The sequence below is a fragment of the Numenius arquata genome, chromosome 2 (genome assembly GCF_964106895.1).
Source record: "Numenius arquata chromosome 2, bNumArq3.hap1.1, whole genome shotgun sequence".
In the NCBI taxonomy this organism is placed as follows: domain Eukaryota; kingdom Metazoa; phylum Chordata; class Aves; order Charadriiformes; family Scolopacidae; genus Numenius; species Numenius arquata.
In genome coordinates, this window is record NC_133577.1 from 53,295,758 (window position 1) to 53,322,911 (window position 27,154).

The following is a 27,154-nucleotide window of genomic DNA, read 5'->3' on the forward strand; positions in this document are numbered from 1 at the left end:
ATGAAATTTGAGGATCTCTTGCTGGAAATTGGTGGCTTTGGCAGATTCCAGATTTTGATTTTGTTTATCCTCTGCCTCCCAAGAATCAACCTTCCCATGCATTTTCTGCTGCACAATTTTCTTGCTGCTACCCCCTCTCATCACTGTGCCATTCCACACCAAGAGGCATTTGTGAACCTCACCGTGGAGGAAGTTCTGCTCATCAGCATCCCCCGGGAGCCCGATGGCACTTTCAGGTCCTGTGAGATGTTCTCGCAGCCTCAGTTTCACCTGCTGCTCAATTCCTCTCTGCAACCAGAAAACGACTCCATCATCCAGCCCTGTCAGCATGGATGGGTCTATGACCACTCGCAGTTCACCTCTACCATCTCCACCCAGGTAACGCTTGCCCTGTGATCTAGCTGAAAATGAAATTAGCTTGGTGTTTTGAGGACCAGATGGAGAGGTATTCACTGGGTGCACAGAATCAGAAGGGAATCTTTGCATTTTAAGTAGTGGAAGTTATTTGTTGGAGAAGATTTCCTGGAACAGGGAAGCTCTCTGAATCTCAGAGTAAGAAGCTAACATTTTATTTTTATTATTTTCTGATTATTATTATTATATTGTTATTATTAGTCTTGCTTATATCGATAGTTGAAACCAACATTTCTCATTCTAAGCATTTTAGTTTCTCCAGGTGATTGAGAGATTGGGGGGGTGGGGTGAAGACACACATACAGGATTTTCTCTGCTTGGGCCACATGGCACTTGCACAGAATGTCATATGAGCCCACGACTTGCTTTCTTGATTTTCCAAACACTTTGTAACCTCTATTCCCTTGGCCGCCGCTCCTCAATGATCTCCGTCTTCCCCCTCTTCTCCCCAGCATCCTGCTGCCTCTCTTCCCACCCGTGTCTCTTGCTGTCGAGGTGTCTCTTTCTCTCCAAGGGCCTCCTGCTGAGATGCAGCATGCTGGCCAGCCATAACCTTGAGCCTGCCCGAGGTCCCTGCCCATCAAACATTAACAACCCACCTTCTGAAACGCTTTGCTAGGGCTGACAGTGATACCTCTGGGTGTTAATGCTTTACCTTTCTTGAAAAGCAGCCCAAATCACAGGAGGTCTTGGGGAAGGGGACAATTTGGTCAGACAAAAAGGGCATGGTTGGGTTGGAAATGATTGCAGCTGACTGACTCAGTGAGAGCAGGGCCAAGTCTTAACCTAGAGCTGATGCCTCCTCCCAACCACCCTGCTTTCGTCAGACACAGAGGTGAGGGTCCGGTACCAGGTCTGTACCTGATTTCTGCACTGTTTCAGGGAGAAAGGTGTGAAGGACCCCTGGGGGAAGAGGCAGGGGAGGTGCTCTGCCGCAGGGATGCTGAGCATGGAGCCTTGTGGTGCTGCACCCATGGTGCAGTGGCCTCGGGACATGTTCAAGGCCAAGGCTTTCTCCGGAGTCTTTTGCTCTTGCAGCAAGAAAGGTTGCTCAAGGTCTGGTTGGCCTGGTCAGAGAGGCTGCGAGGCTGGGTTGATGATTAAACTAAGTTTTGCCAAGTCTGCACATACAGAAAATTAACTCTGCAGCTCGGCCACAGCATTCTGTAATGATTAGCGACGTTTGCACCTCCAAGAAAGGGAAATGATGCTCATTAACTCGATTAGGAAGACTGTCTAGACCAACTTCTCAGTAAGAAATCAGTAAGTTACCATCAGGAGCAAGCATTTGGCCTGACTCCCCCTCTGCCCTCCTTCCTCCCTGCAGGGACTACTGGTCAGGAAGGAAACTGGTCAGGGCAGCAGGAACTGGAGTTCAACACCACGTTCCCTAAGGAAGGCTGAGGCACATCTTACAGCTCACGGCAGTGCTGGCACCCTGCAAATGCCCACCTTACCAGGACAGTCCCAGGGCATGACAGAGGGAGCTGGGGAGACAAATAACCAGGCAGGTTGAGAGCAGCTATCACAGGAGAGGGAAAAGGGGATGTCTCCATGATTAGTTTTACCCAGGAAAGCTTTCTGATGCCCGACAAGTGTCCACAGAGAGGCTGCCACAGTGGGGACAGATAACTGGGAGCTTCGTAAGATACAACTTTACATTTTTCAGGACTCCAGCACTGCCCTATGTGCAGTTTAGTGCAGGATTCTACCCCTCCATCAGATTTGGCCAATATAAATTGCAAGACATGATGGCTGACCACCGGAGGGAAGGGGCATGAAAGGTCAACAGAGACCGAACTGGGCACTAAGTGTCATTTTGGCTTTGTGTTTCAGTGGGACCTTGTGTGTGAGCAGCGTGGACTGAACCAGGCAACGGCAACCTTCTTCTTCATTGGCGTTACGATGGGGGCCGTGGTGTTCGGATACCTTTCAGACAGGTTTGACCCCTTTCAGGCTGTTCCTCCGGAGCTTCAGTTCCACAGCGAGAACTTCACAAACCTGTGACCTGCAAAGGGCAGTCAGAGGGTCAGAGAAAGGAGAAAACACAATCGTGAAGGGAGAATCCAGCCTCTCACATGATAATTGGATTAAAGTCATACTTGGAAGCAGTGCATTGGCTAAATTAATGGAGCAGCCAGTTAGCAGACCACCAGAGCAGCAGATCTGGCCTTGGTCAGGAGTCAGATGCACTGCAACAGTGACCACGATGCTGTGGTCAGCATTGCTGCAGGAACAGTAAAAACTGAAAAAAATCCACTGTCCGTGAGACCGATTTCAGAAAAGACAACTGTCTTAAAAAAAAAAAAAAAAAAAGAGAGAGAAAGCTGGTTAAAACAAAGCCAAAACAGAAGGCTAAAAGAGTTAACTTCTTGCAAGTTATATGGAAATTGGTTAAGGACACCCAAGTGAGGGGCTCAGACCAGATGCATGCCATATCTGGAAAAAATAAGAGTCTCCAGAAGGCAAAAAGTGACTCTGTCATTACTAGAGAAGAAATGTAAATGAGGTTGTTAGAAGCAGGGAGGTATTCCTCGAGGAAGAGCTGAGGCAATGAGGAAAACGGGAACAAAACTGCCCTCTGGTTAAATGTTAGAATGTGATAACATAAACCTGAAAAAAGTCTGGTGATAATCTAGAAAGGGCGTCGATTAAGAAATTAAATATTTTTGCAAACATCAGAACCAGGAAACCTTCCAGAGAATTCATTGTGCAGGCGTGCGATCGGGATGTGCCGTTCACTGTCCGCTCTTCATTATTTAATGTCTGAGTTTCCTGCGCAGGAAGCTGCTTCCCGATTTCCTTCCCCTGGGAGGAAACAAGCATTAGTGTACAGCAAGCTGCAAAATCACCACACAGCAGAGGGGAATTAGCTTCACACTCAGAGACTTTGTGCTGAAGATGGGCGTTTTTACATCCGTACCTTTGCATAGGAGTCTATCAGTATACTTTTGCAAGGACCCAAGGCACCTGGCTGATCTTCAAACTGTCTGTCTTGGCTTTGTATCTAAAATGGTTTTTATAGCACAGTTGGAGGGAAAGAACCTCAGAATCACAAAAAAAAAAAGGAGCAGGACAAAATAAGGCAGAAGAGAAGGTCTCTGCTTGAGCAAAATGAAAAATAGTTTGTTTTTCAAATGGACTGTGAGGGGGAAGAGCCAGTAGAAGATGAAGGTGTAAAAGGAGCATCTGGAAACAAAAAGGCTGTAGTGTGAGAACATAAATGAGTTTGTGCTCAGAGGGAGAATGTGAAGGGGCAGGTGTTGAAGCTGGAGCTTTGAAATAAGCTCAAGGCCAGGCTGGATGGGGCTTTGAGCAACCTGCTCTAGTGGGAGGTGTCCCTGCCCATGGCAGGGGGGTTGGAACTGGATGATCTCTAAGGTCCCTTCCAACCTGAACCATTCTATGATTGTATGAAGCTGATAGAAGGCGGCATGGAGAAATACACCAGGTGAATGTGTATGGCCAGTAAAGTGCCAGGAGCAGGGAGTGCTCATCCTAGAGCCCCACAGGACCTTTGGGATGAAAAAGCTGGAACGCTGTTGGCATTGTGTGACCTCCAGAGCAGGGAGCTGGTAAGGTATCATGTATCAAACAGTTTTTAAACTGGTCTCCAAAAAAGATCTCAGGCACTACATGCCAGGCAGCCAGACATCTATCTGTACCGGGAAAATTAGTAGAAACTCTTCTGAAAGATTGAGTCAGTGGCCACAGGGGTAGATATGAGATACCAGTGAAAAATCAGTGGGGTTTTTGCAAAAGATTCATGCCTTACAAACATACTGGGTTTCTTTGAATGTGCTAACAGGCATGTGAACAGGGGAGATGCCATCTACACGGATTTCAAGAAGTTTCCTTACAAAAGGCTCCTAAAGAAACTGAGCTGCCCTAGGATAAGAAGGAAGGTCTCTGCATGACTAAATAATTGATTAAAAGCCAGGAAGGAGATGTGAGTGTTCACTTTTGACGATGGAGTGAGACCTATGGGGACCTGGGCTTGGATCTGTGTGCTTTTCAGCACACTTATAAATTATCTGGAAAAGAAGCGAGTGGGCAGCTGCTTCTGAGTGACCAGGCTGGTAGAATCATAGAATCCTAGAGTGGTTAGAGTTGGAAGGGTCCTTAAAGGTCATCAAGTTCCAACCCCACTGCCCTGGGCAGGGACATCTCCCACTAGAGCAGGTTGCTCAAAGCCCCATCCAGCCTGGCCTTGAACACCTCCAGGGATGGAGCATCCACAACTTCCCCGGGCAACCTTTTCCAGTGCTTCACCACCCTCACAGTAAAGAATTTCCTCCTAATATCTCATCTAAATCTCCCCTCTTCCAATTTAAAACCATTACCCCTTGTCCTGTCACTATACTTCTTGACAAAGAGTCCCTCTCCAGCTCTCCTGTAGGCTCCCTTCAGATACTGGAAGGCTGCTATGAGGTCTCCCCGGAGCCTTCTCTTCTCCAGGCTGAACAACCCCAGCTCTCTCAGCCTGTCTTCATAGGGGAGGTGCTCCATCCCTCCCTAGGGATGAGTAGGGATAAGGGTAGGGATGAGTTCTGAGTGTGAAGAACTGCAGAACAAGCTTAAAAAGCTGTGACTGGATGGAAACATCAGAAGACAAAGTTTCAAGATAGATTAATCTAAAATAAAGGGAGAAACAATTCTAACTTCTCATTTAAAACTGAGGCCTCTGAGCTCACCAAAGCTGCTCAGGAGCAAGACTTTGGGGTTATGATAGACAGCTGCAGGCAAACATCCACTCAGCAATGAGTAGTGGCTGGGGAAGCAAACAGAAAATTAAGAATCATTAGGAAAGGAATATAAAATTAAAGAGAATATCACTATGCAGTAACATGTAAATGCATGGTGGCCCCACATCTTGAATACCGAGTGCAGTTTTGACTTCCCTTCACCCTCCTTCCCCATCTTAAAAGGATACAGAAGAAATGGAGAAAATTTGGAACAGCTAACAAAAAAAGACCAAGTCATGGCTTGACTTCCAATTAGCCGGAGCAGGACCCTTCAGTCTACTGATGTGGTGGCTAACGAGGGTTTGACAGCGAGCTGTGCCCTCATGAGCAGCCAGGAGCAGAGCTGACTGTGCACTGCCCACCTGAGCTACCTGGCCATGGGGCCCACAGGTCACATCAGGAGAGGTTTGCAGCCCCTCTGATCACAGTGAGGACCGTGCATCCAGTAGATCTGCAGTAAATTTGTTAAAACTTGGGCGTCGTGCCCCCACCTCTCCTCTAAGACCCCTTAAAAGCAACCCCATTAGCAGCCTTCCTTTTCTTTAACGGAGACAATGTCCCACTTCTTTCTGCTAACTGTAATGCAGAGATTTCATCTCTAGTGCTCCAGGCTGAAAACCATCTGGTCCTCACATTTTGCTACAGTCCGGGTTCGTTTTGTTCTAAGCCTCTACAGAGAGCATCTCTACTGACAAATTTTACCCTGGTAAACCCTCCAAAAACCTTCACTGTGAACGTATATATGCAAATATATAGATACATATATATATAGTTTCTCCTTTTGTACCTTGTCCTTGTATTGAACTGGCTGCATGATGTTTTGGCAGACTTCCAGACTGGGCTATTTATGAAAATGGCTTTTATATTAATTTTGATGCTTGTGCAGTTTGCTCCTTTTATTATATCTTCTACATCTAATCCTTCAGAGGTTGTGCTTTCCTGCCTCTCCCTTTGAAGACAATTTTAAAAGCGTTATTTCCAGCAGCCTCCCTATAGCCTGCAGTTCAATCCTGCCAGCTCGCCTCTGGGTTCCCTAGCAGGTGACACGCATTTGCTGAGAGACTCTAGTAATGGGTCCATAAATAGCTGCCTTGCGCACTGCAGGGACTCTTATGGCTTTATATCCTTCTTCCTGCATTTTCAAGAAAAACGTTCATTTAAAAAGCATATTTTCTTTCTTAGGCAGTTACCCTATTGGAAACTGGATCCAGCTCTGGTGTTTTTCTGGGTGTTTGCTGCTCCCACCCAGAGACATTACGATGACTTTGGCAAACTGGCTATGCTTAAATTTCAAAGCAGATGCAGTACACTGCCCCAGCCCAAGCCACAAGTTGTTTTTTTTCTCCAGTGGATTCTTTAACTATCATCTGCTGTATGATGTCATTTATGGTCACTTTTAGGAATGTTATTGTGGCATTATGTCCCAGCACATCACTTTTTCCCCTGGAGCAATTGTTCTTGCCATCATCCTTCTCAGGTGGCCACTAAGAGAGAATGCCCTAATGCCAGAATCAGACCAGAATTTCAGTGCCTATAGGCTGAACATTGCCTGTTGACAGCGTTAATTTACTACTCCAGTTTGTACCTAAGCTCTCATAACACACAGTCCTGATGTTCATCAGAAGCCTGATGCCTTGGGCTCCGTTTTGATTTTTAGTTTTTCACAGGTTGTGTAGACATACATACACACGTATTTCTCACCCTCTGTGTGTGTGTGTATATACATGTGCATTTGTGTTTATTTGACATTCTGTATTTCTCCACACTCTGCACCAGGGGGAAGATGGTCCTACAACTTCCAAAACTCTTGGGGAACGACCTCCTAGCAGATTCCTCAGACATCCCTTAGGACATTAGGGCTATTTGCACATGTGGGCTGATGATTGGATTCCTTTTATTTTCCCTTTTTATTTGGGGTCTTCCAAGGATCGGGGTGAAAGTGTCATGGCTCCCTCTCCTCCCTGAGAGTGGTGGCAGTGGCTGGTCCTGGGTGAGCCGCAGGAGGAGGACATGCTGAGCCAGGCATGGGGACACTCATTCGAGAGAGCAGGGTGTGCCAGCAGCACGGGTTTTCAAGCTGGCATCACTGCTTTTTGATGATGGTGTTGAACAGGGGAGCTTGATATAGTGTTTTGATGGGGGATGCTCTTTCCATCAGAGAGCCTCATGCCTGATGCTCATGCAGCATGCTGGCCCTCTAATGGGGTTGCACTGCTGTGGCAGAGGCTTTATCTAGAGCTGTTTCCTCCTCCCTGGGGTGTTGCATCTTGCACTCTTTGCAGAGCGGGCAGCATTTTCATTCTCCTTCTCATGTCTCCAGTTTGTCCCATTTCAAAGCCTACTCCTGGGACAGGTCTCCAGCCGCTGTAACCCAGCCTGTGCTCCCGGCAGGTTCGGACGGAAAGCCATGCTCCTGCTGTCGCTTGTGTGCTCCCTCTTATTTGGGATGCTGAGCGCCACCTCCGTCTCCTACAGCATGCTGGCCATCACGCGGACCCTCACCGGGGTGGCCCTGAGTGGCGTCTCCCTTATCGTGTTGCCTTTGGGTACGTATGTTGGGGTTTGCAGGTTGGCCAGATTGTAGAGGGGGACTTCTGATGGGGGATGGGTCGGTAGGGACTTGTCTACCAGAGCTGGTAGGAACAGCAGTTTGATGATCTAGCTAAGGGGATTGAGTGCACCCTCAGTAAGTTTGCAGATGACACCAAACTAGGTGGGAGTGTTGATCTGCTTGAGGGTCGGAAGGCTCTACAGAGGGATCTGGACAGGTTGGATCAATGGGCCAAGGCCAATGGGATGAGGTTCAATAAGGCCAAGTGCCGGGTCCTGCATTTCGGTCACAACAACCCCCTGCAGGGCTACAGGCTTGGGGAAGAGTGGCTGGAAAGTGCCCAGCAGAAAAGGACCTGGGGGTGTTGGTGGACAGCCGGCTGAACATGAGCCAGCAGTGTGCCCAGGTGGCCAAGAAGGCCAACAGCATCCTGGCCTGTATCAGGAACAGCGTGGCCAGCAGGAGTAGGGCAGTGATGGTGCCTCTGGACTGGGCACTGGTGAGGCCTCACCTCGAGTGCTGTGTTCAGTTCTGGGCCCCTCACTACAGGAAGGACATGGAGCTGCTGGAGCGTGTCCAGAGGAGAGCCACCAAGCTGGTGAGGGGTCTGGAGAACAAGTCATACGAGGAGAGGCTAAGGGAACTGGGCATGTTTAGTTTGGAGAAGAGGAGGCTGAGGGGAGACCTCATTGCCCTCTACAACTCCCTGAAAGGAGGGTGTAGAGAGGTGGGTGTTGGCCTCTTCTCCCAAGGGAATAATGACAGGACCAGGGGAAATGGTGTGAAGTTGGGGCAGGGGAGGTTTAGATTAGATATTAGGCAGAATGACTTTCCTGAGAGGGTGGTCAGGCACTGGAACAGCCTGCCCAGGGAGGTGGTGGAGTCGCCATCCCTGGAGGTATTTAAGAAACGTGTAGACATGGCACTTCAGGGCATGCTCTAGTGCCCGAGATTGTTGGGTTGTGTCTGTTTGTGGGGGGGTGTGGGGTGTGGTTGTGGGTGTTTGTTTTGTGTGGGTTTTGTTTTTGTTTTGGTTTTGGTGTTTGGTTGGGGTTTTTTGGGTATTTTTGTTTGTTTTGTTTGGGTTTTTTTTTGGTTGGTCCCTTCCAACCAAGAAGATTCTGTGATTCTGTGAAAACGTTACGTGTGCAGTTTCTCTATAGGCAGCCAAAAGAACATCCCGCTTGGGAGGATCCAAGGATTACGATTTTCTGTTAGTCTAATTAATGCTTTAACCCTTTAATCAAAATATAACAACCACTTATTGGTACTTCTGTTACAACATTAACACTTCCAATCCATGCTACCCAATTCCTGTTAAGGATCAGCAGCAGCACAATGCAGCCATAGACCAAAGTATCTGCCCCTCTCCTCTGAGGCTGGGTTCTCACCCTTCAAACACGTTGTTAAGACAATTCATCAGCTTCGCCATGTTCTCAGCAGGAGGAGGACGGTGTGTCATTCACGGGGTGTCATTCACGGGGTGTTTCTACCTCCCCAGACTTGAAGTTTGCTCACAGTTTTCCTAAGTTCCCAGTTTGTATTTTTAGAAAGAGTGGGGGGAAATAACCACCAAAAAAAGTAATTAAAAAATCATACAGACCTAGGCAAAACTGAAGCTGAAGAATTTAGGTAATTGTATAATAAGAACAAGCTCCAGACTTCAAGGTATCCAACAGAGCACTGGATGATTTTGCAGATACAGTTGGGACATATTAGGCAAGACTCATTGTACCCAAGAGCAAGTTACAGGTGCAGCAAAAAATTCCAGGATTTTTGCAGGTACAGCCAAAATCAAGCTAAAGTGGCTTCGGTACTGAAAAACTCCACACAAGACCTGACAAATTCCAAGGCTTGCTATGTTTTTTCGTTGTTATAAAAGCTGATGCCTGCAAGGCAAAGTAGAGCTTGGGAGGGACATTTCTAATTGTTAGAGTTTGCAGCAAGATGTGCAGATCTTTGGAGGAAAATTGGTTTTTAGCTCACACACACAAGCAAGGAGACCACCATCTGTCCTGGCTTTACATGTGCATTAGTATCTACTTCGGGTAGATTCCACATGAATGTCAATTCATCTTAATATATTTCTTTCATCTGCAATAATGAGTGGGCACAGAAATGGGAAACTGTGCAGCCAGGATGATTAAGGAAAAAAATATTATCTGTTTGATGAAGATGACCATTTGAATGCTATGTAATGGGATTTTTTAAAAATCTATCACCTAAAGTGTTTTTAGTAGTCTCTTACTATATGTCCAGTATTTCTTCTTTTAAGGCTTTATTTTAGTTGCTTACAGCTTTGCAAGAGGTTAAGCATTGTGGATGAATATTTTAAATGTGTGGGATGTTGGCCAAACAGTGGAATTCTCCTGGAGGAGAAGAACAGGGATGTTACTTCACTTTGCCCTTGTTAAAAAGCCCTGCAGACCCCTTCCTGGAGGAGTCCTGTGTGTCCCAGCTGAACATTGCCTCTCTCTTGCAGGGATGGAGTGGGTGGACATACAGCACCGCACCTTAACCGGGATCCTGACTAGCATCTTCTGGAGCATCGGGAACATGCTGTTGGCCATGGTGGCATACTTGGTGCGGGAATGGCACTGGCTACTAGTAGCCGTAACAGGACCTTGTCTTCTGAGCATCGTCTGCCTGTGGTGAGTGCAGCCACCTGCAGCCAGACGGCTGGTGGGGATGGGAGTGGGCTATGATTTGCCTCCTCTGCTCTGAGAGCCTGGCAAGCATCCCAATGCTGATCCTAGGATTGGCTCTGGCAACCCAAAGAGGAGCTGGACTCGCCCGTGTCCTGCACTCGGATTGCCCAGGCCTGGCAGCTTTTGAAAACTGGATTTCATCTCTCCTTACCTCCGATGAGGCCAGGAGCCAGGGTTGCACCACAGCTCTGGGGACAAGGAAGAGGCAGGACTGGGGCTGAGGACAGGAACTGTAGGGCAAAGGAGCAGGATTTGGTGCCGCAAGTGCTGTCAGATGTGGCTCAGAGCAAGCAAAGAGAGCCCAATAAAGGGAGGCAGGGCCAGGCCAGGTCCCTGGCTTTAATCCCAGGTAGACTCAAGATAAATAATTTACCCATCCTCTGTCCCCACCTCACTGGGGAGGATACCTCTGGTACCAATTTTTCCAAATGAGCCAGTGGCATCTCCAGGCTGGGTCAGGTGCATTTATCTCTGCACTCCCCGTGGCCTTTTTCAGCTGTGTAACCATCCTGATGGGTAAAATACATCCACTTACTGTGGGCTATTTCCCTCCTGTAGCCTTATTTAAGAAATACCTGACATCTCTTAAGCCTTAAAATCGGAGACGGTTCATTTAACCAAAGAAACTCATTTTCCTCCTTCTTTTTTTCATGTATAAACACAGACCAGAATACAGGGTTGACTCTTTCCAACTGTGGCTGCAGTGTGAAGAGTATTGGATCAGTTGATTCGATGATCCAAACCAGTCCTTTGAATAAGCAGCTCCATTTCCTGGCTGGACAAAAGTCCTGCGTTGAAATGAGCAAGCAGGTATTCCCACAACTGCCCCACTGAAAACATTCAGAAATGGGGGCCTGGGTCTCCTCCGCCTTAGAGTGGTTGTTTGGTTCCTCTCGGACGTCGCTGTGGCGCTGGACCACGCTGCAGAAATCACAGACATGTCTGTCAGGACGGTGGGAAGCTCTCCCTGGAAACCATGCAGAATAAGCTCTGCTTGTCAGACACTTGAGCCGCAAAATTATATGCATAATCACTGAGCAGAAAGAGTGATATCTGAATGCAAAAGTGCCTTTCAGCTGCCATCAAAGAGGCTTCTAGAGACTACGGTTTGCTTGCTTACTAGGTCTGTCCATCAGCATGAAGCAGTAGATGAAATAGCCGCGCAGATCTAGCCGAAATATCTCAAGTAATATTTAAGAAAAACGGGATCTAAACTGATGCTGTCGTTAATCAATGGCTCAAAAAAAAAAAAAAAAAAAAAAAGATGCGTTGGTTTGCTAGTGATGAGGGGTTTCTGGCAAAGAGTAACATCTGATATTTCGCTGATGAAGTCCAGCACAACTAAAATATGCATTCTGCTGACTTTTTTAGTTTGAGTTGTTTTGCTCTTTCTCTAGGGCAACCAGCCATAAAAAAAAAAAAAAAGAGTCCTGGCAAGTGCTGAAATTCGCAGATATATTTGGACCCACCCTTTCCATGATAGCTGATTTTTTTTCTCTTATGTTAATGCCTTTTATGGAGGTTAGTTCTCTAACAAATTATACTGTAGTCTGATCAAAATTCAAGCACCCAAGAGGTCAGTGATTGTTGGATAATTAAAAGTCCCTGAAGTATGGAATCAAAATCTAATTTAGCACACTCTGTAGATACTGTTGACACAATGTCAGAACTCGGTTGAGACGTTAGACGATCGAAAGACCTAATATTACACTCTGGAAATGGTGGCAATGAGTGCAAAATGCCATCTTTCACTCTTTATATTTCCCAAGGCGCATTGGGTTTTAAGCTTATGGGAAAGAGCTGAAAACGTTCCAGAAGACCTGTTCTGCAAAGTTTTTTTGCACTGCACATCCTTTTCAGCTACTGCTTGAAAAGTGACAGCAGTTGTTCATTAGGGGTTTTTGGTAACCTGATTTAGGGCACATTAATCACCAACAGCTTACAGGGAACTGGTCTCGGACTCCCCCAGTGGGAGACTCCAGTGAGAGATTCTTGACAACTGTGTGGCCTCAGTAGACCTCATACCCACACACTTCTTCAAGGTTGTAAGTCTTCCGAGGCCTGTCAGTCTGACCTCGGTGCCTGGGAAGGTCATGGAACAGATCATCCTCAGTGCCGTTAGGTAGCACATGAAGGACACCCAGGCAATCAGGCCCAGCCATCATGGGTTCATGAAAGGCAAGTCCTGCTCGACAAACCTGATCTCCTCCTCTGACAAAGTGATTCTCTGACAAAGTGGTGGATGAGGGAAATGCTGTGGATGTTGTTTACCTGGATTTTAGTAAGGCCTTTCATACAGTCTCCCACAGTATCCTCCCGGAGAAACTGGATGCCCATGGTTTGGATGGGAGTACTCTCTGCTGGGTTAAAAACTGGCTGGAGGGCCGGGCCCAGAGAGTGGTGGTGAATGGAATGAAATCCAGTGGGTCAGAAGTGGTGTCCCCCAGGGCTCGGTACTGGGGCCGGTTCCCTTTAACATCTTTATCAGTGATCTGGACGAGGGGATCGAGTGCACCCTCAGTAAGTTTGCAGGTAACACTAAGTTGGGTGGGAGTGTCGACCTGCTGGGGGTAGAAAGGCTTTGCAGAGGGATCTGGACAGGCTGGATCCATGGGCTGAGACCAACGGGATGAGGTTCAACATGGCCAAGTGCCAGGTCCTGCCCTTCGGTCACACCAACCCCACGCAGTGCTAGAGGCTTGGGGAAGGGTGTCTGGAGCTGCCTGGCAGAAAAGGACCTGGGAGTGTTGGTGGACAGCCAGCTGAACGTGAGCCAGCAGTGTGCCCAGGTGGCCAAGAAGGCCAACGGCATCCTGGACCGTATCAGGAATACTGTGGCCAGCAGGAGTAGGGCAGTGATTGTCCCCCTGTACTCAGCACTGGTTAGGCTCCATCCCAAGTGCTGTGTCCGGTTTTGGGCCCCTTCCCACAAAAAAAGACATTGAGGTGCTGGAGCGAGTCCAGAGAAGGACAATGAAGCTGGTGAGGGGTTTGGAGCACAAGTTTTGTGAGGAGAGGCTGGGGGAGCTGGGGGTGTTCAGCCTGGAGAAAAGGAGGCTGAGGGGAGACCTTCTCGCTCTCTCCAACTACCTGAAAGGAGGGTGTAGCCAGGGGGGTTCGGTCTCTTCTCCCAAGTCACAGGCGATGGGACAAGAGGAAACAGCCTCAAGTTGCGCCAGGGGAGGTTCAGATTGGACATCAGGAAAAATTTTTACACTGAAAGGGTTATTAAGCCTTGGAATGGGCTGCCCAGGGAAGTGGTTGAGGCACCATCCCTGGAGATATTTAAAAAACAGGCTGACATAGTGTTTAGTGACATGGTTTAGTGATGGTTTTTATCAGAGTTAGGTTGATGGTTGGACTAGATGATCTGAAAGGTCCCTTCCAACCTAGACAATTCTATGATTCTATGATTCCCACTGACTGCACAGGATGCTCAGCTGAAAGTCTCCATGAAAACAGCGGATTTTGTTTTCTGCTTCTCTCAGGGGACAGATCTGGGTAGCAGGAGGTAGGTGTTGGCTGCTCCTGCAGAATGTAGCCACTGTGGGGTATTTCCAATGTCTTCTGGACCCTGACCACTATGCGGCCCCAACCAAACACGCTGTACCCTCTAGGCCAGACAGGCTGCACTGTGGCCTGGGAAGCTCTGAGCCAAACAGGGCCATGTATCCGTGAATTGCAACCAGATGCAAGAACGGGGAGAAGTCCAGGAAGAGGGAGTTGCAGATGCTACTTTATGAGAAGTGCTGGATCTTTTGCTGGAACAGACAGAAAAATGAGAGTCACAGGACTCCCACCCTACACAGGTCTGCTAAGCAGACCTCTCAGAGTTGCTAATTAGCTCTACAGCAGTACAGCGTCCCTTGTCACTCAAGGACTAGCATTGATACTTCACAGCCACAATGATTTAGACCACAGTCGACTTGTCTTGTGCAGAAGGCTTTGATTATTGTGAAAAACAAACAATTTTAGCAATTAACAAAGTAAGTATAGAGCCCACTAATCCCTTCTACATAGTAATTTTTTACATCCTAAGATTTCAAAGTTTAAAGAGTCCCAAAAGCATGAATCTGTAAATATAAACACTCTGGGACCAATTTTAATTGATAGGAGTTTGAAACTTCAACCAGTTCAGAAAATTCAAGCTTTGCTCAAAGATCACATGATAAAAAAATTGGCTAGACATACTTCAATTAGCAGACTGTACTCCTTTAAGGGTAGAAGACTACGTATGTGTAACAAGGCTGTCCCATTACTCTTATTCTCATGCACCACAGTTGCTATTTTCAGCTGAGCTTGAAGTCTCAGAGAAGACTCTTTGGCCAGGGCCATGTATGTGGGGTGGAAAACATGGAGTGCCAACAGGAACACTGTCTTCTCTCCTCGCACCAGGTGGGTCCCGGAGTCTGCCCGGTGGCTCATAGCCAATGGCAAAGTGAAACAAGCTCACAGGCATCTGCTTAGATGTGCAAGAATGAACGGAAGTAAAGACTTCGCTGTCTCACCAGAGGTGAGAAACTGAAGATCCAGACACACGTTCTTCCTCTCCTGCTTTCTCTCTCTCTATTTTACTTCTGTTTGAAACCTGAAGCACTGCTCAGCCTGCAATGTGTTCTGTGGGGCACTGTGGTCCGCAGGGAGCCACGCTCATTTTAACCTTAGGAAGGAGCTACATCCACTCCAAAAGATAAAGCAGTGGCTCAGCTCCCATAAGGCCAGAAATCCCCTTCATTAGGTGGAGTCTCCTTCCAACTATTATTGCCATGACAAAAACCCTCAATGCACCGGACACGGCACTAAATACACAGCGAGAGAGAAGCACAGCCTGAAAAAAATAAGGCAGAGGCATCACTGCCATAACAGAGAGGAGAGTGTGCAGGTGCATGAGCAATTAGTGCAGCTTAATGTTTGCCGCCTTGGTTGCCGTAGAGTTTGCCAGGTGTTGGTACAGCGCTAGCAGAAAGCAGACACACATTAATAGCATGCAGTTAGCGTATTTTCTCTCATACCGCACTTGAGATACTGCGTGTGGTGGTGTTATCCAAAACTGTAAAAGCTAATCCACCTCAGGCTGCACTTGCTGTACGTGTCAAACTGGAAGACTGTCAGCCCCAGTGCCCCAGCGGTGGGTGCGGGTGTAAAGAACACTTGGGAGGTGTTCAAGGCCAGGCTGGATGGGGCTTTGAGCAACCTGCTCTAGTCGAGGTGTCCCTGCCCATGGCAAGGGGCCTGAAACTCGATGATCTTTAAGGTCCCTTCCAACTCTAAGCATTCTATGATTCTATGATAATCAGCTTTTTTTCCCTGGCTAAAGCTCTGCTCTCAAGTCAGTCGTGGCTCTGCCAGCAGTTTTAAAGGAATGTGGCAAGGGTCAGCCATTGGCAAAGTAGGCATGTGGTTCGAATCCGTTTTTCCTTGACCCCAGGGGCGTAAAGGATGGAGTGAAGATGCTCAGCTAGATGACAACAAATAAAGGGGAAAGAGAACTCTAAAAAATAGCCATCCATTTTCAACTCCAAAGCTCAAGGTATGAGGCTGATCTGAAGATCTTCATCCTGTGATGAGCTCAATCTTAAAAATGTATTTTTGCATTCAGACTCGCACATGTTGAGACCTTGGTCCATGCCACCTTCTTAAGGACACGCTGGTGGCTCCAGGGGATGGTGATAAGCTCAAGTGATGTCCTAGCTCTAGGGAGGGCTCAAGGGCCAGGCAGAAGCTCGTCTCTCCCTCTGGCGAGACACCAGAGCATAGTCAGTTCTCACAAACCCTTCACAGCCCGGCTTGAGTGGCTGCACATCTGCCCCTTCTGACTAATTTGGTCCACATGATTTGTGTCAACCTTCTCAAGAGCAACAAACCTCAGATGTGAAATCCAGTGGGTACAGAAGCTTGTGGTTCATTAAACATCAATCTTAATGTCTGTTAGTTTTCCTCTTACCAAAAGATGAAGATGGGAAAGCCCTGGCAGCAGCACAGGAGCTTTGTGGTTTGCTGTCATGGTCCAGCTGCATCTCTGTGTGCAGCCAGTGCTCCTGCATCCACACTCCGTCTCATCCTGGCCAGCATGCCATTTTTTTAAAAGCAGTTTCTTAATAACTGTTGGAGAGGTGATTAGCCCTTTTGATTTACAACAGAAACATGTTGTTTAATCATGTGAGAAATTATGAATTTACTGGTTGTGGCAGACAGGGGTTGAGTGTGACTCTTCCTTGCCTTTAATCAAGCCAGGAGCTCTGACTAAATATGTAAAAATAACAAGTTATAACCACTTTCATTGAGCCTTGACTGATGACTCTGTATTTCAGAGTGCAGCGTTTCGCCAGGAAGGGCATGGACTTGCACCCTCATACCATTTTTTGGGTTAGGAAAGGTACCTGGGTCTTCCCCACTGTCACGGCCTTGCGCCAAGTCACACTACGCTGTGACCACTGGACCACCATCAAGAAAGGCCTGAAGTTGTGACACCTTGATGGATTCACGAGGCTTCTAGGGACATACTTGTTTTCTCTTGTCCATATCCAAACATGTAGGCAACACAGGAGGCCTGACTCTAGTTTGTTTAATTGACTTGACCATGCATCAGTGCGGTTTGGTGTGGCTTATTAAGGTAACAACTGATTTTCCTTGGTTGAGAGGACTGAACTTTGAAGGACGTGTAATCTCCAGATAATTGCACAGCACGTTACTGACGTACTCTCAGGTTTAATAGCCTCGTCTTATAGAACTGATTAAGGAATTTCCCAGTGTGAAATTCTTTTTTTTTCGTTATGAAAAGCTTTGTCACTCATCCAAAATCTACAAAGAATAGCATGCGATTAGAACTAAAATCTTAGCTCTTCCCTAGTGATACACGCTGTTACTTATAGCTATCCTCTTCCCTTTCCTAACATGTTCTTTCGTTTGTACAATTCTTTTAACCAGAGAGCTCTTTGGGGTGGGATTTCTCTTTTATTAGACATTTCCGCAAGTCCCCAGCCCCCATAACTGTTCAGCACCGTCTTCATTGTAGGTGACGCTGTAGGTCCGCAGATTTCCTCACCCTCCTCCCTCCCCAGCCATCACTGAATTATGTGAGTTTTAAGTTTCTTGGGGTTCTCGCTGTTCTGGCTCCCCCAGTTGTCCCTCCACATGCCAAGAAATCCGGCTAACAATACGTACTGGAAGACGTTTTCCATGTTAATATCTTTATGTTACCCATTTTAATAGCAAATCACACAACTTAAAGAGAGGACAGACTGCCAACAGGGTAACTTGCATCTAATACTGAAATTCTCAGCATTGCAGAAGGAGTCTGTCATCAGTGCCATGATTCGCGCTATGCATTTGGAGGAAAAGACTTATTATTTTTCTGTGAAAAAGGTAAAAAAAAAAAGGTAAAATTTAAAAAAAAAAAAAACTTACTTGCTGTACTGCAGTGTTAAAAAAAGTTACCAGATCCAGAGATGGGTGTATAGAAATAAAAGAAAAACATGGGTTTAACTAACCACTAGATAATGTGGGTATGGATCATTGATGTGCTAAACAGAGAGACATCCTGTCTGGTTCAGAAAGTACCTTAACAGCTGGAGGCAGTGACATTTCTAGGGGAATATCTCTATGCGCTTGCCCAGCTCTCCTGTAGGCTCCACTGCGGGTTGCTGAAGACAAGGCACTGGAGATCATCTTCTGGTCCAACATGCTGCAAGTCCTTTTTGTCCAAGCTGTAGGTTCCCTATGCGGCTCCGTGGCTGGGATGAAGCATTTATGCAAAAGCTTTGGCCAAGGCTTTGCTTTCTCTGAAGTAGATATTGATTTGAGAATACATGAAACTAGTTAACCAGACTCTCTCCTCAAGGTTTCCTGTGATTCGTAGCCTCGTCAGTTGTAACTGGCCCACCCTGATGATTTTTGGACAGGGTAAATCAAGGCTGCCCTGAGAGGAATTCATCTCTCCCAACATTAGGTGTCTGCATCATCACTGTCTGCAGTCTCCTTCACAGTCTGCAATCTCATGAATAGCTGAGGGATGCTAGCACGTTCTCCTGGCCAAATGTGGTTGTTGGCTCCAGGATAAAATGACTCCACCACTTTCACCGGAGATCTCCGTTAAGTGCACAGGGAGCCCACGGCAACTAGCTTAGGGATAGCTGCCTGCATTGCAGACCTGTAGTTGTGTGAATCTTATAGCAGCCTTCCAGTACCTGAAGGGGGCTACAGGAGAGATGGAGGGACTCTTTTATCAGGGAGTGGAGTGATAGGACAAGGGGTAATGGCTTCAAACTGAAAGAGGGGAGATTTAGATTAGATATCAGGAAGAAATTCTTTCCTGTGAGGGTGGTGAGACACTGGAACAGGTTGCCCAGGGAAGCTGTGGATGCCCCATCCCTGGAGGTGTTCAAGGCCAGGCTGGATGGGGCTTTGAGCAACCTGCTCTAGTGGAGGTGTCCCTGCCCATGGCAGGGGGGTTGGAACTCCATGATCTTTAAGGTCCCTTCCAACTCTAACCATTCTGTGATTCTATATAAGAAATCTATGGTTCTATATAAGAACCTCTTGCATCTCAGCCAGTGAGTAGAACTTAGCAGCTCTCCTGGTACTTACCCCTAACTCAATTGCTCAAATTCGACGGGCAGGGCTCACGCCTCTGTGCCTGACTTTTTTTATATACTCTGTATTTATATAAACAGATGTACAAATAACCACACTTTATAGGAATGCACTCGTGAGAATAAAGCATGCAGCTCACTGCTAGCTCCTGCCTGAGGCCTGACACAACAGCAGGCAACCACATGGGGAAGAGGGTGGAACTGGCCAAAGCTGACGTTGCCAACACCATGATTTCTGCAACCCTTTCTGGTACATGGGTAAGAGGGGAGAAAGGGCCATGGGAAGAAAAAGAGGTCTAAAGTGTTAGGCAATCTATAAAGTTGTAGGAAGGCATGCCTCTGGTAACGTATGCCCAGAGAGTTGTTCTGCAATGGGAATGTATGGAAAATGCAAGGTGGAGATGGAGCTGGGAAAGGCACAGACCCCAGCCTGTCTAGGGTTTCATGGCTGGATCTTAAATGTACAGCAGCTGAGCTATTTCCTTCTTTCCACCTCTCCCAGGCCCTCAGAAGGATGGCAACAGACAAAAAGCCAGGAGAGAGTTACTCCTACATCAGCTTATTCAGGACACCAGTCTTGCGGAAGATCTCCCTGTGTTCCGGGGCTGTGTGGTAAGCAGTGTCACAGGCGACTTGTCCTGCAGTTCCCTGGCTGGGTTTCCCTAATCCCCATCTCCACACACTCCTTGCAGGTTTGGTGTTGCCTTCTCCTACTACGGCATGAGCATGAACCTAACTGGCTTTGGGCTCAACATGTACCTCTCCCAGTTTGTCTTTGGCATCATTGAGATTCCAGCCAAGGTGATCATGTACTTTCTGGTGAATCGAGTTGGACGACGGCAGAGTCAGGCGTGGGCGCTCATCCTGACGGGACTATGCATAGGAGCCAACGTCATCATTCCCACGCGTGAGCCGCTCTTCTGCTATATGCAGTACTTGCTAAAGGGGAGGTCTCTGTTCTGTGCGGTGCTAGAGAAGGAGAACGGCAGATCTTGCCCACAGGGAACTCTGTACGGAGGTGTCCTCCTCCTAGAAGAGCAACTGCCGGAAAAGGTTGCTAATGTGGGCTAGCCCTTATATCTGGGAGCAACAGATGGTCTCCAGTCACTGCAAAGTGGCTAGTAATAGCTCAGTGATGGCAAGGTGAAGTGCCTGTCTTTTCTATAAACATTGTCCAATGGGAAATGCTAGGACCTATCCTTTCATCAGTTCAGTTCCCACTTGGGCTAAGAGTTACCAAACTTACTGAACCAGACTTGGGAGACAGCAGCTCCAGAGCTATGAAGCTCCCTGTTTCGTCTGTAGGAGCATTGAACCTTCTTCTTTAGAATCATAGAATCATGGAATGGTTAGAGTTGGAAGGGACCTTAAAGATCATGGAGTTCCAACCCCCCTGCCATGGGCAGGGACACCTCCACTAGAGCAGGTTGCTCAAAGCCCCATCCAGCCTGGCCTTGAACACCTCCAGGGATGGGGCATCCACAGCTTCTCTGGGCAACCTGTTCCAGTGCCTCTCCACCCTCACAGGAAAGAATTTTTTCCTAATATCTAATCTAAATCTCCCCTCTTCCAATTTAAAACCATTACCCCTTGTCCTGTCACTACACTTCCTGACAAAGAGTCCCTCGCCATTCTTGTACCCGAAGCCACACAAAGCTTCTTCCTAGAGGCTGCTCTTTGACCATTGTCATAAATGTCTCTTCTTTCCTCCTAGCCTTCACCTCCTTGCGCTCCATCGTAGCCATTATGGGCAAAGGTTTCTCAGAAGCTGCCTTCACCACCGTCTTCTTGTACACCTCTGAGCTCTACCCCACTGTACTGAGGTAAGAGACGCCGCTTGCCTGAGTGCACCACCAGAGCCTCGGTGGGATGTCACCCTCAGGTCTTCCACAGCAGCCCAGCAGGACGTGCTGTTGGCCAGACTGCAGGCCTGACACCTTGCCTCTATGGAGTAGCAGGTTCTAGGGATTACGCATACTCAGAAGAAAGGGGCAGAAAGCTATGCCCTTTTTTTATCTGGGTTACATGTGGTTAGGTTACGTGGATAGGAAGATGTATCGAAAGGTGAAGAGTATTCCGTGGGAGACGATTTTTGAACTCCATAAAGCATCTGCGCTCAGTAAAGTCTTAGTTCCCTCTGATAATCTGTCAATAACGGTTAAAAGACCCCGAAAATAATAATTTGAAATATTAATTTTTATAAGGGGGACACACTGCCACGTGTTTGACAGCCTTCTGGACATCAGGTGATATTAAAGCAGGGATTAATTAGCCTTTCAGGAGGAAAAAAAGAGCTCATTTGAAATATCCGGGTAATGGTGACATAACACCAGATTTAATAGCATCAGCATAGTTTGGGATACACCTGAGATGGGTGGAGGGGATGGCCTCACTGCTTTCTTTGTGAGACCCTGAAAAAACCCTTATGATTACAGCAGGGCTGGTGGCTTACTTCACCCCTCTCCCTCCCTGCCCAGAGTACCCTTCTCTGCCATAGAGTCCTTCAACTTTCACCGCTCTGTTGTACGTGCGGAAAGATGCGTATTTAGACCGGAGTGAGCACACTCATCTGCTACTTTTCTTCTCAGATTACTCTGTATTTTTTGAGCATGTATACGTGCTCAAAGACATTGACAGGTAAAGACAAAGATGTTGTTTCCTTCTGCAATGCTTGCTCTGCAGATGCACGAGTAGGACCTGGCGTGCCTGTTGTCAGTGTGAAATCATAGAACAGTTAGAGTTGGAAGGGACCTTAAAGATCATCCAGTTCCAAGCCCCCTGCCACAGGCAGGGACACCTCCACTAGAGCAGGTTGCTCAAAGCCCCATCCAGCCTGGCCTTAAACACCTCCAGGGATGGGGCATCCACAGCTTCTCTGGGCAACCTGTTCCAGTGCCTCACCACCCTCACAGGAAAGAATTTCTTCCTGATATCTAATCTAAATCTCCTCTCTTTCAGTTAAAAGCCATTACCCCTCATCCTATCGCTCCACTCCCTGATAGAGTCCCTCCCCATCTCTCCTGTAGCCCCTTTTAGGTACTGGAAGGCTGTTATAAGGTCTCCCTGGAGCCTTCTCTTCTCCAGGCTGAACAACCCCAGCTCTCTCAGCCCATCCTCATAGCAGAGGTGCTCCAGCCCTCTTATCATCTTCTTGGCCCTCCGTTGGACCCGTTCCAACAGGTCCATGTCCTTCCTGTGCTGAGGGCTCCAGAGCCAGCATCATGAAATGCCACCCAGCCCTGAAAATCAGTAAGCGGAGTTACAGCAGGACCAAAGGTGCTCACAGCTCTCTCTAGTGCGTGCCACCTACCTAGAAGTACCCGGGAGAAGGAGGGACTTAGGTTTGCTCTCGGAGGACTTACTAGGGGGATGGGTAGAAAATGCAGGCAGGCTTTTAGACATTTAAAGCAGAAGCAACTTTAGAGCAGGTATTTTTAGCGGGGAACTTCTTTATCAGACATAAATCTATTTATCACAGCAGCTACGGTTGCTCTCTGGGAAATATCATCACTGTAGGAAGATATGAAGAAATAAAAAAAAAAACCAACCTAGAAAAAGCGTGGCAGAGGAAAAAACTGGAGAGGGAGCGGGGGGGGAAGCCTCAGCACTTATAGAAAAATAGGGGGAAGGGACAGAGGGTCTGCACTTTTTCCCAAGGTGTGATATGAAAGAAGTTCATCTCTTTCTTGTGGTGGTCTGCACCATCACGGTGCCCTACCTTTCCAGGCAGAACGGGATGGGGTACACCTCCTTCGTGGCACGTCTTGGTGGGGCTTTGGCCCCCCTTGTGTTTCTGCTGGATGAGGTGTGGAGGTCTCTGCCCGAGGTGACCTACTGTGGGGTAGCGGTGTGCTGCGGCTCGGTGGCCTTCCTGCTCCCGGAGACCCTCAACGTGCGCCTGCCTGAGGGCATCGAGGACATCGAGAAGGCACAGTGAGTCAGCTCTATCCCACCCTGCACATGGAGCCTGCTGAGAGAGGCAGGGGACATCCCTCTGGAAAGGACAGCCCGCTGGGGATGGGGGCTGTCAGGCTTCTTGCTCTTCTGTCCCTCAGCCCAAACGTGCCTTCTTTTCTTCCAGAGCGAAAGGGCCACCACAAATCAGCGCTCCTGAGGGCACGCCGCTACAGTCTCTGCCCAAGTGAGGGACGCCGTGGGACGGCCACTATGTAGGACTGCAAAACCGAGCTGCGCTCTGACCTGTCACTAAAAGAGCCTTTTACTGTCCACCGAGTCTCCCTCTGCAGGGAAGCGGGGCTGAGGACACTGGAGGAAGGAGGTAGATCATGAAACCAGCTGGTGGGACCTAACCCAGGTGGCCAGGAGGAAGAATGCAGAGGTCTAGCAGGATCTGGAAATGAAGGCACCCTGTGCTCTCGTGGGACAAGCGGCACCTTCCAGATCACTGCACAGCCTTCCCGAAACCACAATCCGTAAGAAACGCAATGCAGCGATAAAAAATACCGAGCATGAATTGTACAAAACCCAAATAATCTCAAATAAATCTAACCGGATGGTGGATAAACCATAAACCGTAGCTACAAATATTTCTTGGGATTTGGCAACGGTCTGGACGTTTTTCACGCCGAGGCTCAAAGCCAGTAAAAAGCACATGCAGGAACCTCACTTAGAGTGGGGCAACTGAAAGCATTTGTCCCACAGACACAAAGAAGAAACAAAGCTTTTGCAGATTATTGCAACTTTTTATTTATTTTTGCAGATCATTTTTAACAAAAAAAAACCCCACCGCCTTGCTACGGGAACTTTTCCAGGGAATATCGAACAATTCGTTATTTGATTTCATTCTGCTTACCGTTTCCTAACACGTGGATCTGAAACTCAGGGAGCCCCTCTGCATCTTGCACTTGCTTGTGCAAACAACAGAGACGAGCCATAAATTTGGGACCCTGACAAACAGCACTTTCCTAAATTGGGAAGAGGGAATGGCCTCCGAGTCCCAGGCAGACCATGATCCCCTGGGCTGTGGGGTGTTTTAAGCTCAGCCAGGCACAGCCCTGCGAGGATAACACAAATTGAGGATGTATCTGAAAGAGGGCAGAGAGACACATCCCATCCCATCCCATCCCATCCCAGGTCCACGAGCGCCTCCTAGTAGAAATATGCAAAATTTTATACATCCCCTTTTTGCTTTACAGCAACAAACGGAAAGCAGCTTCCTCAGAACCACCCTAAGGCTGAGACAATTTCCTGTATTACTTCCATCGTAAAGATTGGGCCAAGTAATCCACCAAAACCCTCAAAAAAGCCACCAAAAAGCCTCAAATGAAATAAGTTTTTAAGATGCAAAGAGCAGCTCCCTGCTCTGCGTTCCATCAGCGGCAGAGCAATGCTACTGATCAGCTCGCCACAACACCCTAACATTAATAACAGAGCACAATATAACTTTAAAAATGGCATATCCAGAGCACTTGTTTGGGCACCAGTTCAGGGCACTCCCCTACCTACAGTAAATACGTGGTGGAGACACCCCGAGGTGCTCGTGCCACGAGGCAGCACCCAAACTCTGCCAAAGAGAGAAATTAACAGTAATTTCTGGGTTTGGACAAGGCTGGTGTCTCTCATTAGTTCACATTTAGTAATTGCAGGAGTTTTCACACCTTCCCTATATGCCTGCGAGTGTAATAAATTATACTGGTAACGCTGGCATCAGTTTCTGACCTGGGAGCAGCACAGCTTCGCCTTATTTTGGCCACCCTGCTCGGAGCCTGGGCAAGCCAACGCTGCAGCACTGTCTTCTCCGTCATCCAGGACAGGGGGCAAGACAAGCTGTGAAACGCCCTTTGTCACAACCCGGTAAGTGCCGGTCCAGGAAAACTTTCAATAAAGAAGGTAAAATTTCCCTCCAGAGCAGGAGAAAGGTGAGATTTAATGTCCTGGTTTCCCTTCAGTCTTGTCAAAAAGGACAACAGATGGGGTCCCAAATTAATGAGGTTGAGGGTTCCTGTTCCCACACGGGAACATACCCACGGGCTTCTCCTCACAGACCAAGGTGTGCACTAATATAGTGGTTCACTTCTACATAGTTGGGTTGAGACAGTATTTCTTAAAAACCCTTTTCTTTTTCTTGGGGAGGCATCTTAAGCTCCAGTTACTCCTGGCTTACATTCAGGAAAAATCTTCTAGCTTCAAAAAGCCTAAATTCAGCATCCCAACTTCCATCCCAGTAACAAATAGAATATGCAATAGTGTCCCATTTTAACAACCTCTGCCAAAGTTGATAAAAAAAATAATCTGACAGGGTTTTTTTTATCTGAATGTTGTTATCATCCATTTGGCTTACAGTTAAAGTGTTCTGTATTTTCCTGAGAGTATTACTAAAACTGGTGTTTTATTATACCAGCTTAGAAACACTAATTATTGTCCCTGTCCACAATTCTTTCAAGGTGAAAAACATTTAATCAAAACCGTTTTTGGAAAAGCATCTCATTAAAAACACTTTGAACAATTTAGCAGGAGAAAAATGGGACAGCGACCAGTTTTAAAATTAAAACTTTTCTGTCCGAGGATCACACACCGCCTTGTGCCGTCAAAGAAGAAAAGGCAGTAACATCAGTGTGCGAGGTCATGACCAACCTACCACACATCGGGGTTTCCTTCAGCAAAAATGTTCTTGAATTGTCGGTAAGAAGTCATGATTTCTAGCAACCGAGAAGAGTATGCAAGGCTGATGTCATTCCTCAGAGCACCTACAAGGAAAAACAGGGCATTAACCAAGTCAAGAACCCAAAGTTTCCATTATTGATGGGTTTGTTAAGGACAAACCTGACTTGGGGGGTAAATTCTGGTTTCCGGGTTCTGAATTTGTGGGAGAAGATGTCTTTGATGTGCCTCTGCCTTGTTTGAGAGAAGGACGGAAGTGATGGTTACAAACAAAAAGGACGTTTTCGCAAACAGAAAAACCAAACTAGGAAACAACGCATGAGAAGAATGCATCTTTGAGGAAACTTAAAAAATATTAAGAAAAACGTGGTTTGAAAAGGCTGAGAGAGCTGGGGTTGTTCAGCCTGGAGAAGAGAAGGCTCCGGGGAGACCTCATAGCAGCCTTCCAATATCTGAAGGGAGCCTACAGGAGAGCCGGAGAGGGACTCTTTGTCAGGAAGTGTAGGGACAGGACAAGGGGTAACGGTTTTAAACTGGAAGAGGGGAGATTTAGATTAGATATTAGGAGGAAATTCTTTCCTGTGAGGGTGGTGAGGCACTGGAACAGGTTGCCCAGGGAAGTTGTGGATGCCCCATCCCTGGAGGTGTTCAAGGCCAGGCTGGATGGGCCTTTGAGCAACCTGCTCTAGCGGGAGATGTCCCTGCCCATGGCAGGGGGGTTGGAACTCCATGGTCTTTAAGGTCCCTTCCAACTCTAACTGTTCTATGATTCTAAGAGTTGAATAGGTTAAGAAGAGGAGTAGGCCTGTTGGCTCTCCAGACCTAGTGTCCTGTGGCTCGAAGCAGTCTCACCCCTGGACACGGACACTCTGACTGAGGTCTGAGGGTACAGAGGGGAGTAGGAGCTTTCCTCACCTATTGCCCTCCTTCAGCAGCAGTTTATCATTCTGGTTTCTCAGCATCCTTCTTCAACCGGACACCGTACCGGGATGCAGTCTGAGGTGGGGGGAACAGCCCCTTTCCTTTCCCCCAACCTCCCAGGCTGTGCCCCTCTTGCTAGGGCCGTGGCTGCCGTGAGGGCTCAGGGCTCTGCCCTCCAGGCCCTTCCAGCTCCACCCTCCGCCATTGCACTCTCTCTCTCTCCCCGAACGGGAACCCATGGCATTCCCGTTATCTCCAACGCTGGACTCCTGCCTTCCCCCTCCCCGGGCCTCCGAGCTCCCGTGGCGACGGGCCCCTCCCTCGCCAGGGCCCGGCCAGGCCAGGCCAGGCCAGGCCAGGCCTGTGTCTCGGGCGGCGACACGGAGGCCGGTGTCCCTCCCGCCCCGCGGGGCCCACGGGGCGACCAACACCAGTTGCCCGGTGAGCCGCCGGGTGACAGGGACGCCCATAACGGGGAACGGCGGAGCCGGGCCACCCGAGGAGGGGAGGCCGCTTCCCGTTACCGGGCGGCCTCGGTGACGTCACTGCCTTTTCCGGTGGGGGGGGGTGGTTCTGCTTCCGGGTCAGCCCCCCGCCCCGGGC

The 27,154-nt window shown here is 48.0% G+C and overlaps 1 protein-coding gene across 1 annotated transcript; it reads left to right on the forward strand.

The window, feature by feature from the left end:
• On the forward strand, positions 1-23,154 carry SLC22A7 (solute carrier family 22 member 7). Its single transcript, XM_074168921.1, has 10 exons — positions 1-378; positions 2,251-2,354; positions 7,551-7,705; positions 10,193-10,361; positions 14,814-14,931; positions 19,512-19,621; positions 19,702-19,916; positions 20,724-20,832; positions 22,736-22,942; positions 23,091-23,154. Exons 1-10 carry the CDS (start codon positions 1-3, stop codon positions 23,152-23,154), a joined length of 1,629 nt encoding a protein of 542 aa, XP_074025022.1.
• Positions 23,155-27,154: the final 4,000 nt, after the last annotated feature.

Coding starts and splice junctions, on each gene's coding strand:
- SLC22A7 (XM_074168921.1), top strand. CDS start 1: ATGAAATTTGAGGATCTCTTGCTGGAAATTGGTGGCTTTGGCAGATTC. Junction 10,362..14,813: donor CTGAGCATCGTCTGCCTGTG/GTGAGTGCAGCC, acceptor TCCTCGCACCAG/GTGGGTCCCGGAGTCTGCCC. Junction 22,943..23,090: donor GAGGACATCGAGAAGGCACA/GTGAGTCAGCTC, acceptor CTTTTCTTCCAG/AGCGAAAGGGCCACCACAAA.